Source organism: Sinohyriopsis cumingii, chromosome 4 (genome assembly GCF_028554795.1).
Source record: "Sinohyriopsis cumingii isolate HCF-2022 chromosome 4, ASM2855479v2, whole genome shotgun sequence".
NCBI classification, from domain to species: domain Eukaryota; kingdom Metazoa; phylum Mollusca; class Bivalvia; order Unionida; family Unionidae; genus Sinohyriopsis; species Sinohyriopsis cumingii.
Window position 1 is genome coordinate 58,518,688 of NC_142964.1, and position 20,688 is coordinate 58,539,375.

The 20,688-nt window shown below is 34.1% G+C and overlaps 1 protein-coding gene across 3 annotated transcripts in view; it reads right to left on the reverse strand.

Annotated features, from left to right (window-relative positions):
• The window catches only part of LOC149801227 (centrosomal protein 43-like), a 112,390-nt gene that overhangs the window by 24,371 nt on the left and 67,331 nt on the right, over positions 1–20,688 (reverse strand). For all 3 annotated transcript variants that reach the window (XM_089955296.1, XM_089955295.1, XM_089955294.1), the window contains 4 exons: positions 20,079–20,212; positions 7,341–7,409; positions 4,572–4,614; positions 383–521 (listed from right to left, as the gene is read on the reverse strand). In XM_089955296.1, the coding sequence (XP_089811422.1) occupies positions 383–521; positions 4,572–4,614; positions 7,341–7,409; positions 20,079–20,212 (385 nt within the window). The remainder of the gene's footprint in view (positions 1–382; positions 522–4,571; positions 4,615–7,340; positions 7,410–20,078; positions 20,213–20,688) is intronic.

The following is a 20,688-nucleotide window of genomic DNA, read 5'->3' on the forward strand; positions in this document are numbered from 1 at the left end:
CGTACAAGCCATCTATAAAGTTTGGTAACTACATATGTGCAGAACTAGAGTTATTGTGCAGAAACCAATTTTCATCTCTCAATGACTTTGACCTTTGTACTTTTGACTCTTACAGAGACAGAATCCTTCTTGATAACTGTAGACGGTGAATATCTTGAGTTCCTGTGCAGAAACCAAATTTGTAAATGATAACTGGATGGACGGGCATCACATCATAATATGCTCCACCTTATGGTGAAAATTTAAAAACAGTACGAACTGTAAGAGGAATGCAAAATTTTCCAACTGCTAATAATTTTAGTTCAGTCAACATAAGCTGAAGATAAAAACTGCACAAAATAACTTTACAAATAGTCAGAATTACAAAAAGTTTGCTTCGTACCCCACTTTTCTCACTGTGAAGGAAGTCATCTCCATCAATAGAAACATCATCAAGCTCTTCTTCAATTTCCTCTGCTATACTCCCGTTCTGTGACCTGACCTGATTTAAGGCACGGGGGCTCTTCGTACTCAGGCTTTGTCTAAAATATAAATTGTGCAAGTGAAATTAACTAAATAATAAGATTTGAAGAATTTAATAACATGCTTAGGAAACAGGAATATACTTAAGAGTCAAACAGATGATGATATAAAGGATGGTGTCGATATTAGTAGCATTTTGATAAAACTTAATGACAGCAATAGCAATGATCAATATACTGAGAATACTTATGTCTTGGAGGGTTGAAAAGATACTAAATTTAATGTTGTATAAGATTAGATGGAAACACAACATGATTCTTTTAGTAATAAACATATAGCACCAAATAATCTTTATAATATTTTCAAAATGTTCTTTCTTTATATGCCACAAGAGAACTTATATCAATATTTGATACATTATTGGCAGAAGTAATGCATTACTGTAAAGCCTTCCTTTTAAAAGCATTTTCAACTAACTGTTCAAGTGCCCAAATCAGTTAAACAATATCAAAGGGAAATAACTGCTAACAGGTCTAATCATTTAACTAAATTTGGGTTGCCTCATTCAACATATAAAATTTACTTTAAAATCCATTGTATCTACCATATACTTTGCTATTAATTTCAGTAAGATCATACAGTTCGTTACTATTAGTAGTATTGCAAGGCTGTATTTCGTGAAAGAGAATGGACTCTGCTATAGGCTTATATGACTTAATTTCCTCCAAGCCAAAACTTGACAAAAATTTAATGACAACAATATTGAGGGAATCATATTAACTTTCATGAAAACTTGATCTGTACAAGTCATATTGTTAGACAAAGATGAATAAACCCCAGAAAGTAGGTTACCATGCTCTACATTTGGTGTATGAAACATATTCCTCACAACCATCAACATGGCATCTTTACCGGTTATAGATTAAAAGACACATCTTTACTGGTTATAGATTAAAAGACACCAGAATCTGTGCTTGGATACAATTAATAATCCACTTAATGATTGATCGATTGATTGTATTTTAATGGCGCACCAGCACTATTAGGCTCTTTAGTGCCATACAAAAGGTTACATGTACGATCATTTAAAAATTATAAAAAGGTTCATATCGACCAGCGATATCAAAAATCAAATAGTTGAAATTAAAATGATAAGATGGTAACGGTAAAAAATAAAGCTTCCTGATCAATAGGGGTTGCAAACAGAGCATGTCAATGAAGACAGATGAAAATGTATTGAGAAATAAAAAGGGACTGTATATACATTACATAAAATTGCTCTAGGTGATGGCATACAGGATATAGCTTAGAATAAATGTTTACTTCTTTCAGGAATTTCACAACAGAAGTGATGTTTATTGTATCAAAAAGCTCCTTCATGTCATGTACACTGTAATACTGATCGCGTGTAGGTTGCAGGTAAAAACACCCTATCATAAAGTGCTTAACAGTGAATGGTTCATTGCAAGAAATGCACTCTGGTGGGTCTTCACCTTTTAGTATCTGGGAGTGGATTATATGCGTATGACCAATTCGAATTCTTGCAATAACTACCTCCTCCCTACGGATAGTTCTGTAGGAAGGAGTCCATTCTCCTAGGGTTGGCTTGATGGTGTGAAGTTTATTATTCACTGCTTCATTCCATGATGCCTGCCACTTTTGATGTAAAGTCTCTTTGATACTAGGTTTAAAATCAGTATACGGTATTTGAAAATCAGATGGTTCTTGAGTTAGGGACATTTTAGCGGCTCGATCTGCTTTTTCATTACCTTTAATACAATCATGGTTAGGTAACCAACAGTATACAATATCGTGGGAGGAACTCAGCTTAGTATTTCTGACGAGAACATTGGTCAACAAAGGGTTCTCCAGTTTCTATTGTGTAGTGACTGAAATACTGATAGGGAGTCCAAGAAGATGATGATGTTTAAAATACGTTTGTTTTCGATATATTGCAGAGCAAGATCTATTGCTCTGATTTCAGCAGAAAAAAATTGATGTGCAATTTGCTAAGTGAACTTGTGTTGTGTGTTTTCCACTAACGAAGGCTAGAGCCTTTTCCTCATCCTCTGATTCATCGGTATAAATTCTTTTGCAGTTTTTAAATTCAGTTAGTTCATGATAATAGTTGTGGAAGATGGAAGGGTTTGTCTCAGATTTTTTTCCATTGTGTAGCGTAAAAAGTACTTTTGGTTGTTTAAGGAGCCAGGGAGGTGTTTCGGAGGTCCCAAAGACCAAAATGTAGTGTGCAACAAAATACACCCAATTTCAAGTTTAATCTCAGAGGGTGTATTGAAATCAAAGTTACAGCCCAGACATAGGAGGTCAGATTCATGAACAGATGTAAAGATGGACTGGTGAATTGAATTTTATATATCAACAGCTCATTTAAACTGAGGAATTAAAATAGTATCAATGAATAAAATCCTAATGTCACAAAGCCTATTAAAATGGCATAGCACTGTGGATTATTAACCATACAATATATATTAGCTTATAAGATGATTCCAACTGCGAACTGCACAGATCCAGATCTGCCATCGCATAATGCACCAGCAGATCTTTGTCTGTGCAGTTTGTTAGGAGTAATAAGTAGAACAAACAACACAGACCCTGATCTGCAGGCACATTATGCTATGGCTGATCAGGATCTTTGCTGTTTGCAGTTTGACTTGTCTTATAAGTGAGTAAATATGGTATGTCAAAAGCTTTCATTAAACAACATATTCTAATATCCAAAGTCAGCATCAATATATACACACACACACATAAACTAAAACATCTTTCACTATCTAATCTGTCACACATATCTGGTTGATTTATATAATACCAGGAAATGAAATGAATACTCAGAAACACACCAACTTCTTGTTGCAACAACCCAGTTGCTTTTTGACAATTTTTGTTGTTGTTATAACCAATATTTTATTATAAAGCTCGTGCTTTTAATTTTTGAGTCATATCCCTTATCTTATTTTTTCTCCAAACCCTGTATTTAAAAGAGAAAACAAATGAGTCAGAAATAAAGATCCATAAATTTGTACTCCATATTTAACATTATTTATTATTTATTAAATCAAATGTTTCACTGTTTATTTTTTATTAAATCAGACAAATGTTTCTCTGATATATTTTCATCCAACTAATACACAATTGTATACACTTAAAATATAAAACCCCAACACATAATCCTTTTATTTACTATCTGCACATCAAAACATGAAATGTTATATTGTGCTGATGCGAGTAATGTGCCTTGCCCAGGGACACACCATGGTGGTTGACCCAGCCAGTCTGATAGAATTTGAGCCATGGGTGGAATTTTCTAACCTAAACTGATGAACCTGAATGATTGTACAACACAGAAAGCCAAACAGATGCAGCAACATGAATAGATGGATACAAAAAGAAACTATTGTTCCTTGAAGGGACTGACACTCTAATGCTCATAAAGAATTCAAGATAAGACCAATTCTTCCTTTTATCTGCTGAGTTTTGAAAGTATTCTTCAGCAACAACAAGATTTTCAAATTAGCTACTGTGGTTGCCATATAAGATGTCAGATTGTAACCATTTTGATTCAGGACTAAGAAAACATTATTAGACATCTTTAAGCCCCATCCAGTATAACAATTCATTATGGTGGGGTAGTGACATCAAGATTTTCAAAATGTCCATCATGGCAGTCATCTTGGATGTATGATTTGCACCATTTTCCTTTAGAACCAATCAGGTACCTTTAAAACATTTTCAAGATGACCAACATAGATCAGATGGCATCATTTTCATTTAGGACCAACTAGACATCACAGGAAGTGATCTGGTGAAAACTGCATGTCAATGTTACTTTTTGTTCAGGATGAGCTAAGATTTTAAAAATGGCATCTGCGACGGCAATCATGGATGTTTCAGTAGAACCTATTTCATTTAGGACTAACTAGACCATGGAATGAATGTGTGAAGTTTCAAGGCAATCCAACAAGTAGCTCAGTACATGTGCTAATGGATGGACGGACAAAAAACAGATGACGGACAACTGACCATCCCATAGTTCTCCTGGTCTATCACCAATAGAGCTAAAAATAGTTAAGTGTATTTTTCAAGCTTACGCTTCACTCTGGAAATCATCTTCATACTCAAAATCATGTGGATCTGAAATTAAAAATATTCCAAAATAACTCCCTACTTCTGAGTATGTAGACCCAAGTGGGCCTGAGATCACTCACCTAGCTGACCTCTACCAACAGCCAAATATAATATCAGTTCATTAAGAAATCTGGATTTATAGGTATCATTCTGTCAAAATTTCTTCAAATTCTGTTGACTGGTTGTGTTGATGTTTGAAATTTTTCTACTATTCAACCTTATGAAGACATTAGTATAAATATGAGCAAAAATTTAATTGGCATTACAACCTGAATGCTTTCTGTAAAAACTAATCTCATTCTATGAATAGTTTTGGAAAAGAATTTTGTTTATAAAGATTTTTCTATCTGAAGTACATACACTGGTGGCTATATCTGATAGAGGTTTAGCAAGATTTATACAGTCCTGAAAGGCATTTATGTCAGTGTATTTTCTGAAATATTTGTCTGTGCTGAATGGTTTTTGAGTAATAACTTTAAAAAAAATTTTTTAGGTACTGTCAGCCAGATTTGATGGCAGACCAAAATCAGTTACACAAACATGAAGAGTTGTTTTTGATCTGTTTTAGTAAAGTCATTCAAAAGTTTCTTTTTTTAGTAATGACAACCATATTTCATAACAGATCAGCATCAACTGTATTAATTTGCAGGGTTTATACGTAAAGATGCTGTCAGATTTGGTGAAATTCTGTTCTGTAGTTTTTGGACAAGTTTTCTTCCCCAGGTATTTCTATTTTTGGCAATGGTAGCAATTTTTAATGGCAGATCTGGCTCCTTTGTAAAAAAAAAAAAATGAAAGACAAAAGTGCCAAATTGCATTCTGTAAAATCTGGTCAAATTCTATTCAACAGTATTTGAGGACTCCTTTAAATGTTTTTCTATTTTTAGCAACGGTGGCCACATTTGATGGCAGATCAGGACCATTTGCACAAATTTAGTCAAATTCTGTTGATTGATTCATATAAAAGATCATTTAAAATTTCCCTATATTTAGTAAAGTGTCTATAATTTGATGGCAATGCAGCATTATTTGTAAGAATTTAAAAGGACTTTGTGCCATAACTTTTTCTGTCAATTTTAGTAAATTTCTGTTTAGCAGGTTTTGAATTTTTTTAAAGGATTTTCTGTTTTATGTAATGCATTCATATCTGATGGTAGATCATCATCATTTGTACAAACCTGAGATTCCTTCAATACTGATAGTTTCTATCAAACTTGTTCAAATTCTGTTATGTGATTTACAAAAAAAATCATCTGAAGGTTTTAATATATTTAGTATGTTTTTTAATCACATTTGGGCACAATCTGCTTTGTTGTTTTTGAGAAGAAGTTTAAAGGTTTTCACAGTTTTAGCAAAGTAACCTTATTTGATGGCAGACTGGCATTGTTTGTTAACAGACTGAAAGGCTTTCACGCCAGAATGCTCTTTAATGTCATGTTTGGTTGAAACTAGTCCATTACTTCTTGAGAAGAAGCTATCAATATCATCTGTTAAAGTAAGATGCATACCAGACAAAGGAAAATACACATTGGATGCATGGGCAAACAATGGATGATGCACACTGGATGCATGGCCAAACTATACAAGCATTAACTGACCTTTGGGCCAGGTGAGCTAAAAATGAAACCAAAAATTTTAAAATACATTGTGAAAACTGTGGTTGCTGAATGCCCATGTTCAAAGTCTCACAGAAGCATTGATCCATGTGTCTAAACTGTTTTTACTTTTTTAACATATTTTCTTTGCAAAGATGAACAATCACTTTCATTTATTTACCACAATGATATACACCTTTCCATTTTGGCTGAATCATTTTGATAATGAAGATGAAAAACCAACTTATGATCAACCCTTTTATAAACAGTTCACTCTCTAACAATACCGCAAGTTACTAAAAAAGTTTAAATACAGAGAAGATAAATCTAATAAATTTAGTATAAAAATGATAACAACTGAACAATACCAAGCTCTTTTCGGCATAATGTCTCCTACCAAATTCAGTGTGGTTTCAATCCATTAAGTCCTTCAAGAGTAACCAAGCAGAAAGAATATCTGTGATGGATACAACATAATGGAATCAGAATGTGAGGTGAAAAGAACTATTCGACCCTATCCACCCCTTCCACTGATATTAGGGGTATAAAAAACTGACAGTTCTTGTTGCCATAGTTACCATATATCCTGGGTAAGAAAATATAATTATCTCCTTCCTCACCCAAAAACTTAGGAACTAAAAAGATGCACTTGGAAGATCTGTCCCAAAACGTTCAAAATTAGAAATTACCAACTCCCTTCTCCCTTAATGAATAATGAACATTCTATACAGACTTGCCCCTTGCCCTTGGGATTAATCTCTTCCCTCTGGATCTAACACATATGTATGATCATGTTTTGGAATATTGGGTTAGCAAGCCATCATATATCAAAACAACAAGCTATATCATTTTTGAAAAATTTTAAATAATAAAAGTTCATTAACTTTCCAAAAAATAAATCAAGGAAATAATTGTTTGCTGAAAAAAAAAGACAACCAACTTTAGGAAACAAATATTTTGCACATGGATTTTCAATCTTGTATATCTAAACACGATGATTCTAGCAAATTAAGATTATTCACCTCCAGTTAATTCGAGTGCATGAAATCTTGTAAATCTGGCCATATGCAATCTTAAATTGTGAAAATGAAGTGCAATGTGCTTAAATTTGTAACAACCCAGTGAAGTGAAACCCACCACCATCAAGCCCCAATTCTGTCATCCGTTTATCCATGGCCCTTAAATTCTCTGATACCTCAGTCTCTGCTGCAATGCAAAACAGGTGCAATGTGAACATGGTGAATACAACAAAATCAAACAATAAATGAAAGCAGTCTGCAATTATTATTATTATTATTATTATTATTATTATTTAGAATTGTATAATACTGATCTTTACTGCACCTTACTCAATGCACACACTGAATATAGGTACACAGCACACCTTACTCAATGCACACACTGAATGTAAGTACACCACCCACCTTACTCAATGCACACACTGAATATAAGTACACTGCATACCCAGGGATCGTCCTGGGCTTCGCCAATGTCGCAAATTGCAATTTTATTTCCTTATTGGCGACAAAAATATCCCATCTGGCGATTTTTTTGGCGACAGACTTTTTGGTTATTTAATTTGTACATACAATCATGGATTTGGACTGGATAAATTAAAAGGGAGAATGAATGGAAGCCACAAACTTGACTAAGCAATGCATTGGAATCAATCTGTTACACAAACGATCCTTTGTTCGTATTGACAACCCCACCTTTACAGTGCATTGTTACATCATAATCTGCTTATGCTGACATCTGGGCTGAGTACTGTATGCTGTGTTACAGTCAATCATGCTACCGAACTATACCTACAACTGACCGACTTCTGAAGACGCGAATAGAACAGATACAATTAATTGAATGGCTAATCCTTGTTATTTTTTTAATTTTTTTTACATATACCAATACAATAGTTTTGTTGAACCTTCATAGAAAACTGATAACCTTTGAAGTACCGACTACTGCGTATAAATACAAAGCAAATGGAAAAAATCTCAATCACAATTATATCTGTCGCCAGTGCAGCATTTTACTCATTGATCTTTTCCTTTTGCCATCAATCCCGTGTTACGGCTGCAGAGACTTAAACTCCGCAACAAAAAATAGCAACAAAAAAAAAACAGTTTTGCATAATTAATAATAATTATTTATTTCTCAAAATACAGGAGTGAAAGAATACCTAAATTGGGTGTGAATTTATGCTTATATATACGGTCCAATATTGCCAGGTGTTGACTCCTGTAAGTTTCATTCGTGGAAATGGAGATCCTATTCTGTTTGTCGAGAAAATTTATACAGCATTCAGTGATCATTCTTGGGATTTAGGAAGCAATTCACTACAAGCTTTGTGAAGTTAGCCATAAGGGAGGAGGGGGGGCTGCTGAGAGACTACTGGTGTCACCTGTCAGCACTGTAGACAGTGAATGTGGATTCAGTAAGATGAACCTCATAAAAACTGAAATCAGAAATAAACTCTGCATCTCATCTCTCGAGAATTTAATGAGAATCAGCATGTACAGATGTGAAAAATTAGACTTTGAAACTGCATTCAACAAGTGGGCAGCCCTAAAATCGCGACGGATCTTCATGTAACACTTTGTAACATTTTGTTAATGCTTGTTGTAATTAGAGTATTAACTAACCCATCTTTTGTAATTTTCATTGCCTGTTACATTAACAGACTAAATTAACACTTGAAAAAATGTACACTACTTGTTCTGGCGACACTTTTTGAAAATTGGCGACAAAATATTGAGGTTGGCGATTTTTTTGGCGACAGCTTTTTAAAAGCCAGGACCATCCCTGCATACCTTACTCAATGCATACACTGAGTATAAGTACATCACACACCTTACTCAATGCACACAATGAATGTAAGTAAACTGCACACCTTACTCAATGCACACATTGAATATAAGTACACCACACACCTTACTCAATGCACACACTGAATATAAGTACACCACACACCTTACTCAATGCACACACTCAATATAAGTACACCACACACCTTACTCAATGCACACACTGAATGTAAGTACACTGCACACCATACTCAATGCATACACTAAATATAAGAACACCACACACCTTACTCAATGCACACACTGAATGTAAGTACACCATACACCTTACTCAATGCACACACTGAATGTAAGTACACCACACACCTTACTCAATGCATACACTAAATATAAGAACACCACACACCTTACTCAATGCACACACTGAATGTAAGAACACCACACACCTTACTCAATGCATACACTGAATGTAAGTACACTGCACACCTTACTCAATGCACACACTGAATATAAGTACACTACTCCCTTGTTTTCAATTCATGAGCATGCTTACTGTGGTTTCATGAGGGTATCAATTTTCATGTCTTTTTTTATATATAAAAAAGGGCAGCTACATGGGTACATAAATTTGTTAATTAGGTGTCACAGTTTGCATATTTATAGATACTTTTTAAAAAAATCAAATAACCTCTACAAATACCAATAAGAATGAATAGAAATGAATAAAATATCCTGACAACAAAATGGTGGTTGTTTAAATGGATAAATTAGCATTACTGTCAACATGACCAAAACACTTGTTAAGACAATCCCTTAGACATGTTGTATGGATATCATCATCATTTTCATATGTGATTGAAACTTGCGATGAAATGCTCACTGTTCTATAAAATCAGAAGGTAGTGGGAATCTTTGATAATGTAGTTCAATGAAAGTGGTTCAAGGTAAAATGTATGAGATTGGTCCAAACTATCTCTGACTTTGAGCCAGCTTGACTTGTTTAATTTTGCAATTTTTATGATTATTTAGATGACAAGCATTTGTGTATACCAAGTGACTTGACTGACACGATGCTTATTAAGTCATTTTGTCTAAAAATCAGTCAAGTGTGAACTTTAGTGCTGTGATGTAATTAGTGGATATGCATTGTGTTTAATTAGCAATTGTGCTTCAAGGAATAGTCTTCTTTTTTCTTTGCATTATAAAGGTGTGGATAAAATGAGATATGCTTTATGAAGGATTTCAAATTTCTGGCATGAAAATTTGCTACATGTAATTAGAAGCATATATGTTTGCATTTATCAATGCTTTATGGAAATTATTAATTTATACTGATCATGACTGAAATTACATCATAAATCACAGAAAACTGAGAATGATGCAAGTGCAATTTTGTCATACAAGTATAGTCAAATTTGTCAACAGCAGCCATCCATGGAAAAAGGCAAAACTGGCCTTTGTACACAGATGACCTCTATACATCTATACTCGGGTTCACCTTTTACAACTGACTTTTTGAACAAATACCATTTACCAAATACCATTATTATTATTATTTCAAGATTGTTTATGAGCACTATTCACCAAAATTAATTAAAAAAATATCTGTATGTTATTCTCTTGCAAATTTATGTTCCAAACAAGACTGCTCATCTTGCTTACTTTAATCCATTCTATAAATTAAATCATCACTGCCTTAAAACAGTCATCAATCTTTGCTTGTTTTGTGCACCATGGCAAAACAATAATTTCACTACTTACTTAACAGCCTAACTGAATCTTTGGTTGGCCAAAATGTTTAAGCTTCACTTGGCAACAGATGCTTTAAAAATAAAATCTGGATAAGTCATTAGCCCAACTTGCTGACAAATCAAAAGACAGTTGGCTTGTGTGAAAAGCCTGGGATGAAAAGGAAATCAAAAGAAGTCTATCCTTTGTGACATGTGAACCAAAACTTTGCCTGCCTTGACAGACAAGTTTTAAATACTGAGTGACCCCCTGACCCTAATGAAAAGGGATATAATTCATATATCTTCTCAAAGATGAACTTTTTTCTTCAGAAATAGCTTTAATTTTCACAGGCAAATAGATGAAGATATTGAGCTATACCCGACATAATGGCACAAAAGGAGACTTCAATTTCTGCTGTGATAACACAACTACTTTTCTTGCTGAACAGCAAATGAATTGCTTCTACACTCTATGCTAATGATAAAAACTGCCTCACTTTTGATTTTGATATAGACTCCTTTGAGTTCCAATGTTAACATGCCTGGAGTGCAAGTACAAATGAGATAAGACATGTTTGCACATTGATTCACATGACATTACTTTATCTACACAATGCCTTCCTCATGAAGCAAAAATTTAGTCTGCATATACTAAACAGTCACAGCAGATATGCGCCAGTAACTGCTTAAGGCAGGGAAAAGCCAATGTTTGGCTATGCACACCTTGCCACTGGCCGTTAAAGGCAGGTGACCATTACATACAGGATATTTATATAGGAAATTTGATGGGGAAATTAAAATGCCATTGTGAACTGGTGACCGCTGAGTTAAGGTGACCATTAGGGCAGGTATGACTGTATCTGCTATGCCAGTTTCACTTGAATGAAGGATCAATATAAAAAATCTAATTTTTGTACATCATTTCATTATTTTAATTTTATTTTTGACAATACTATCACTTAAATACTTTATTGTTTCTCTTTTCTCTCTATCCTTATTGACCTCACAACATACAGTAAACTCACAATGTAGAGGTATTCGACATGCCAGAGTCTTATATTTACATGAATTAACAAGTGTCAGCCATGTATGTACATGTTGTGTGTGTGTGATTTGGACTTTTAATGTAGCTTTAACAATTTTTCAGTCATATCGCTATGATGTCTGCAGTGTGGCAGTTTATAGTGTGTCTAACACTGTGGCATCATGCTGCAGACATGTAGCATGATGTCCTACCCCGTCACATTATCCTGACACCAGGCCGAATAGTCCTAACACTAACCTCTTAATGCTGGCCGCCAACCGAGGCAGCTGTTAGTACCATTTTTGTAAGTCTTTGGTATGACTAGGCCAGGGATTGAACCCATGACCTCCCGCATCTGAGGTGGATGCTCTAACCACTAGGCCACCAGAGCGGTATGTATGTACATGAACATGCAGCTTAAGTTGGCAAGCAAACCTACTCCCAGCCCTCCACTTCTAGGGGATAGGCACCTTGCCTACAGGCCATCCACCCACCATTCAAGAGATATCACTGCCATCTTTTGATGTGTTTAACCAGGATGAAGATTCAACTCCCTATTGAGGGATAAAATGAAGAATGTTTGTTTTCCATTTTGTATTTTTTGTGTGCATTTCTTATAATGTAACTGAATAAATATGTTTACATTTTTTTTTGCACCATACTGGTAATAAATAAGGTATTGGTTGAAAAAGGTTTTATTTTCGTACTGTTAGTGTCATAAATGTGAGGTCTAACAAATGAACCCCTCACTTTTCTAAGATTTCCTATGGGAAAATTCACCTTGAGTTGCGTCAATTTGACACACAATGTTTCTCAGGAAGACAATATACACATAAATTGGGAGTTTACTGTATATCAAATTAAAGCAGTGAGTGGAAAAGACAGCTACATACACGTGTGTTCAAACATAAAATGCTTTTTAACTTGTTTTCAAAAAGGACTAAAAACAACCAAACACATGTATAAAAATAATATTTCAGCAGGATAACCAAGATGAATTCTCAAGTAGCTGAGCACCACTAATCATTAGAATGTATCAGTAAGAAAACAATTGGATTGGGGGGAAGGGCTGTTTCTGTATCAAATCTGGCTCATTTTTCATCAAGTCCTTACATTTGTTGTTCATAGCAACCACAAAATCCATAAAAATTTGTACCACATAAAATATGTTGAAAAAAGTTGAAAATGGAGGCAGGTGTGGATCCCTTTTTCCTTTAAAAAAGCAAAATAGTGGACTCTTGTTTTGTTTAACAATGAAAATTCACAAAGCAAAATTAGTAAGTAAAGGCTTGATGTATCACCCATTTTACCAGTTAGTGTGCAGAAATTTGGAATCAGCCATGAAAATTCACATATTTTAATAAGATATATATTCTGAAAGATTTTTTTCACCAGAAATATTTTTTTGATGAATAAAAACAATATATGATGAAACATGAATCAATCAAAATGTTGGTAATTGCCTTCTGGTTGTGACACTATGAAATAAATACCAATTCAACAAGTCTTGTTAATTAAAATTTGTGTTACATATTTTAAATTTTAATGTGAAAAGAATCTTTAAACCATCATGTTCAATGAGAACATAGTTATATGCCAGCTCAGTGGCTAAGATGGCTTTGTCAGAACTCGATGACCTTTCAAGATGATTCAAGCTAATTAGTTGTCTCCAGCTGATTACAGTACATAAAAGGTTCTGACAACAATACCCAAGTGTAGATAACTTCTTACACTTTTGCCTTTCACAAATGTTTAATTGTTCTTCAAACTTGCAGTGATATATTTGAAAATAACTTGCAGGCTCAACTGAAATGTACGTATTTCTGATTTATCTTTTTGGTTTTTGTTTTGCTGTTCCTCCAGATGCAGTGTTCTTGGGCAGTGCAAATAACATGTGCCAACTCTGTTTATTAGTATAACATACTACCTCCTACTGAAAAAGAAGCAGTGGCATTGAAAATAGCTGCTCAAGGATTTTACTAATGAAACCACATTGATATGTTTGACTCGTGAGGTTTATAAATGTGACTCTTGCTGTTTGATGCTGAGAGGGAGGTAACTCCAACTCTACTGAAGCACAAATTTGTGAGTATTGCATATCATGCAGACACATGTGAAAATGTGTGTTATGTATGTGTTTCTGTGTGTATGTGCAGTAGTTAGTGGTGAACATGGCATTTATATGCATTAATATACATTTGTGTACAAATAATGTAAATAATATAGGGGTCTCAACATCTTACATGTTAAGAGATAGAGGGTATTTGGTCTCAAGTAATGAGGGAGAGGTATAAATACAGGGTTTAACAGCTCATCATCACAATCCTTGTTATACAGTGCTAAACAAAATTAGCTATACCCCCACAAAACAAAGCCTTAAAATACGATTTCCAAGTTTTGATATAAAACACATTTGATTTAAAAGTCCAAGCTCTCTTTTTAAGCTGAAACATCACCAAGAGACATCGCTGGGGAAAAAATTGATGCTTCCATTATTTGCTTTTTAAGTATGCAGGGGATTATTAAATGAGGCATATTTGTCCAATATTAAAAAGCCTTCATGCCAGCATGTATTTTGTTGAAGTTACTTAAATTGTGGAGTTTTTTTTTAAAAGACAAAATTGTTTCAATGTTTGTCTATTTTTAATCAAAGTCACCATATGATTTTTCAGACTGGAATACTTTTTGTTCTCTATTTTTAATAGCTGTGTATATTTGATGGTAGATAAGCATCATTTGTACAGGAAACCTTCAGTCAAATTAGGTCGAATTCTGTTGAATGTTTCTTGAGAAGAAGCTGTTATAGTTTTTCTATTCTTAACAAGAGTAATCATAATCATATTTGATTGTGGATTGGCATCACTTGTTCAAATTCTGAAAGCCCTTAATGTCAGGATGCTTTCTGTCAAATTCAATCAAATTCTGCTCAATGTTTTTTTCCTAAAGTCATGCAAATATTATTCTGTTTGTTTAGTTTTTAATATTGATCTTAATTTAAACTTAAAGAGTCATTTAAAGGTTTTTAGTAATTGTATCCATATCAGACAACAGATTGAAAGGCCTTGATGCAAGAAGGCTCCCTGTAAGATCATTTGCAATTTGTTTAAGCTTATTTAAAAAGTTGTGAATAGCATGGATAACCATGACAAATGATGCACAATGGATGAAGGCCCATACGATAAAATGGCATGGATAACACATGACAAATGCACAACGGATGAAGGCCCATGTGATAAAATAGCATGGATAACACATGAGAAATGATGCTCAATGGATGAAGGCCCATATGATAAAATAGCATGGATAACACATGACAAATGCACAACGGATGAAGGCTCATATGATAAAATAGCATGGATAACACATGACAAATGATGCACAATGGATGAAGGCTCATATGATAAAATAGCATGGATAACACATGACAAATGATGCTCAATAGATGAAGGCCAATATGATAAAATAGCATGGATAACACATGACAAATGCACAACGGATGAAGGCTCATATGATAAAATAGCATGGATAACACATGACAAATGATGCACAATGGATGAAGGCTCATATGATAAAATAGCATGGATAACACATGACAAATGATGCACAATGGATGAAGGCCCATGTGATAAAACAGCATGGATAACACATGACAAATGATGCTCAATGGATGAAGGCCCATATGACAAGTCCACTTCATCAGATGAGCTAAAAAGGTCTTAATTTCTAAACATATATGATGAAGTAAGCTGAATGGCATATCTTACATTGTCTCGTTTTTATCAATAAATCCTCCACATGATTATCCATAATTGCCACTGCATCCTGAATTTCTGGATATACCATACAAAAAATTCAGATTTAAAGGTATCATCTCTTTGAACTGTAATTTTTTAAATCTTTTTTGTTGCTGGCAGTTTGACTCAACTTATAAGTGAGTATATATGGTGCACAAGAATGCACCATGGCAGATAACTCGAGCTGATCCAATAGTAAGATCTGAAACGGCACCTTCCTGGTTTTAAGTTCGGTACACTAATCACTAAATCAATGTGGCTCAGACCTACATCAGTCACTTCTTATGACATGTGGGAGGGCACACCAGGCATATTCTGCTATTCTACATGTTGAAGTCTGCTGAGGATTCATGGCAAATTACTGTAACTTAGCAAAAGTGCTGTAGGTTTCTTAATAAAAAAAGTGTATGTACTTGCAAATTAACAAGATATTTGAAAATTGGGTGCTTCATTGATGCTGAAGTACTGCTATGACATACTTATATCTGTTGAGACATAACTAAACTAAGAGCAGTCAAAGCACAAATAATCATTCTTTCCTTGCACATAAATACACGGGGAACAGAGTTTGTAAGCCTTCATGTGATAAGCTAATACAGTCTGCATTATGATTTAAACCATTAACACAGACTGCACCATGAGCATGTTAATAACGCAAGCATCACGATCATAACTGTCAACAGTCTGCATCTCTGTTAATACTGCATGTATCATGATTTTACCCATTAATACAGACTGCACCTTGATCCTAACTGTTAAAACAGCATGCATCAGGATCTTAATTGGCAATACAGCCATCATCATGATCATAATTAGCAACAGCCTACATTATAATCTTAACTATTACTACTGCATCAGGATATTAACCATTAATACAGCCTGCGTCATGATCCTAACTATTAATATGGCCTGTATCATGATTTTAATTGACCATACAGTCTGTATCATGATCTTAATTGACAATACAGTCTGTATCATGATCTTAATTGACAACAGTCTGTATCATGATCTTAACTGACAACACAGTCTGTATCATGATCTTAATTGACAATACAGTGCATCATGATCTTAATTGACAACAGTCTGTATCATGATCTTAACTGACAATACAGTCTGCATCATGATGTTCACTGTTAATAATGTGTCATGATCTGATCCATTATTGTCAGTCTAACTGCTATTACAGCATGCATCATGATCTTTATTGACAATACAGCCTGTACCAAAATTAACTGTCAATACAGCTTGCAGCATGATTTTAAATGTTAATACAGCCTGCACCATGAGCTCAACTGTTAATACAGCATGCATCATGAATTTAATTATAAATACAGCCTACAGCATGAGCTTAACTGTTAATACAGCCTGCATCATGATATTAACTGTTAATACATCCTGCATTATGTTATTGCTGTTTACTATGATGATGAAACCATTTATAGTGTTACTGAGGATAGTATGTGCATATCACAATATTTCTATAACACACAATAACTCCTAATGGTATCAAAATGACATAATGATGTCATGTAAGACTGAGGCATCTGAAGCATTTCATTCCACAAAACTATTCTGTGGATTTATCAAATACAATCAATATATCTGTGCTCATATCAATGAAATTGTCTAATAATCTGAATCTTTTGCTTGCCAAGTCTTGGAATTCTTAACAAGTTTTATAAATTTTATTTGAAATGAGCACTCAAGTATGATCTTCTATTGTTAGGATGTACCTGAAAAATTTAAAAAAGGAGGCAGTGAAGTCTTAAATGTTGATTTGCTAGTGTTTTTGTAAGGATTGATATCAATATTATATATCTGAGTGCATGCCAAAATGTTTCTTTTCATACATAAATGAATGTATGATTTGAGTACACGATGTTTCATCTGATTAGAGACTTAAGTTTCAGGCAAAGTTCAATTTTAGATAAAAATATATAACATTAAATTTCATATAAATTATCATATGCACACAATTATTATTATTATTATTTGCAACTGGTTAGTAGGAATCCTATGTCAATAAAATTAGAGTAAGGTTTGATTTTAAGTTGTAAGTTATTTATGAATATTTTAATTTCAATATTACCTGAAAACATACTAATGTTAAATCTGAATACTGTCTGAATTTTAAGTTCCATCTTAAAATTTCAATTCTAAAATAAATCTCTAGGTAAGTGGTGCATTGACTGTCATGTAATTGTGGCCTTAAAGGGTGCAAAAGATTTTAATAAGAATGATACAAAGATACATTGACACATTATCAAACCCTTTACCTATTGAAGAAAATGACATTGCACAAATCTGTTTATATACCTTGTCTTGGTGAATAAGTTGGAAGAATGCGACCTATAAAATCACCAAACATCTCATGAAATGATATCAAAATCATCATTGGTCCTTTCTTTAGCATTAAAATTTACATTATTCATTTATGTCAAAGTACAAGTTCGTTCTTACAAATTATATTTTGAACTGGATGGCTAAGATGGTGGCACAAAATGGTTTTTCAAGATAGAAAAATGGAAACCTTGTAGAAAGCATTTACAATTTCTTGCCATAACACATCCCCATAATTATAAATGGGAGGAGGGAGTCCTCCCACAACAAAACAGTAATCTAGGGGTCATGATGCAAAATCCATCAAATATTGTGTTCAGGCATCTGTAAAAAAAAGTAAAAACATCTAGGCAAAACTTAGGTACAGCCTTTCTGGAATTTATGTATGGCATGTCCATTTTATGTGAACAGACAAATCAAACTTTACAGACATGTTTCTGATGTTAGCAAATGGCAGATACAGATATGAAATGTCTGACAAAAAAATCAAAGTTTATGCCTTGATAAGATTTTTATACTTTCTGGTACAGATGCTGGAACATGACATGGATATGGAAAACAATCTGAGCAAGTTTCCTCCTTTTCATTTCTGCAGTATAGACAACCTTCTATCCTACCCTCTAACAATTCCACCTGTTATGGCCCAAATGCCTGTACTATGTTGGCATGAAAATCTAAACACAGGTCATCTATGCATGCAAACAAAGATCCATACCAAATTTTACTTGTTTACATCAAGTGGTATTTGTTAAAAGGAACCATGAAATTTTAGTCAAAGAAGTCAAAGTCCAAAACATTAAAAATTGTTGAAAAACTTCACAATTTAAAATTAAAAATTAAGATCTGACTACCTCAACATAGGACCTATACAGGATAAGTCTACCAAATTTCATTTGTCAACCACAAGAGGCTTTGCTTACCATATATATTTATATATCAAGTCCGATAGCAAACAATCTAGAACCTGATCTGCCATCATATAAGTCACTGGCAGATCAGGTCAGTATCTATGCCCTTTGATCTATGGATTTCTCCTAACAAATTGCATAGATTTACCAGTGCATTATGCGACAGCAGATCTGGGACTGTGCCATTTGTAGTTGGACTCCTGAGTATATATGCTAACTGCTCTAACTAGGTTACTGTCAAAGTACAAAACAGTCGGATATATGTAACTGCTCTAACTAGGTTACTGTCAAAGTACAACACATTCGGATACATGTAACAGAAATTGGAAAATTGCTTTACTGGCATTCAGCATGTAAAAATTCTTAACTGCAAGTTTACTATGTTTTGTGATACCATGCTAAAATGGATTCTGGGCAAACATACAGGCATAATGAAATACAATGTACTGACTTCAAGACTTTCAGACAGACTGCAGCAAATCAACATATACCACTGTTTGCTATCACAGTTGGTGCATGCAAATCAAATATGATACACAGAAAACATTTAGTTTTACAATTAATTTGGGTTGTGAGTCAGAAGACTATTTATTTAAATATGGGTTGCAAAGAATAAACAAGATCATTCTAAGTATTTAATTTTGTCCAGTTCAATTTAATTTGATTTTAGTGGATTCTTTGAAAAGTGCCTTCTGACATCCCTAATATTTAATTTAAAATCAGCCTTTACAAAACTTTTGCTGTTGTTGTTGTTGTTCTAGGGTTTAACGCCATTTTTCAGCACAAGATAGGCTATACATGGCGGCCAGTATAACTGGTGGAGCAAGAACCCTGGAAAATCCAGGGAAGAACCACCGACCCACGAGAAGCTACTGGCAGGCTTTCCCACGTACCCACGCTAGCCGAGCCTTGGACTCGAACCCGCGCAAACAGAGGTGAGATGGCAGTAATCCGGAACGGTGAGCGCTTTAGACCACTCGGCCACTTGGGGCCCCTTCAAACAACAAAACTTTTGCATCAATTCAAAGAGCAGTGTTAATAAAATCCTACCAGTTATGTTATTATTGACTGCCAGTTGGAAAAACATTATATGTTTGGAGCTTGAAATGGAGATTTAATTTTAATACTAATACTGGGGAAGATCGGTGCTAAAAATGCCAGTCTATTTTATGTCAGAATGAAGATTCATAAACTGCTGCAATAACCAAAATTGCTCTATTTTATTCTTATTTTTTGGCATGAAAAATATGGTTGCAATGTAACAGCAATACTTACGTGGTTTTCTTCCTGGTCCTTTTTCCTGAGTACCAGTGAGTGATGGAAGACCTTGTAATGAACTTAATCCTGACCCTTGGCCTTTGACCCCAGACTTCATGTTAAGTGATGAAGACTTCAAATCTTTGGTTTCACTAGAAGTAACAATTTAAAGACATAACATTGATCACATTATATCTCAATCCACTGTATGATCAGTTTATCACCTTTACACTGTCTGGCATTTGTGAAAATCTGCAAAACAACAGAGTGAATAACACTAAACTTTTACCATGTCCCTCTAAACAGAAAAACCCGATTCCATTTTACAATGTAATAACACCCATGTTTCCTCCTTCTTGAACAAATATTTTCCACAACTTTAAATAAAAAATGATTTCTTCAAAAAATGTTTTTTATTTTTATTTTTCAGATTTATGTCCTTACTCTTTATTACTGAAACAAGAAGGCAAATTTAGCATCTTTTAATAAATGTACATTACTTTAGCTACAGCTTTGAAAAGGAAAATTAAAATGCGTTTATCAACACGTGTAGTGTTTTAACACGAGTTCTCCTGAATGCTATGTCTCACAAACATTACTATGATGTATACAGATAGTCTGCTTGATG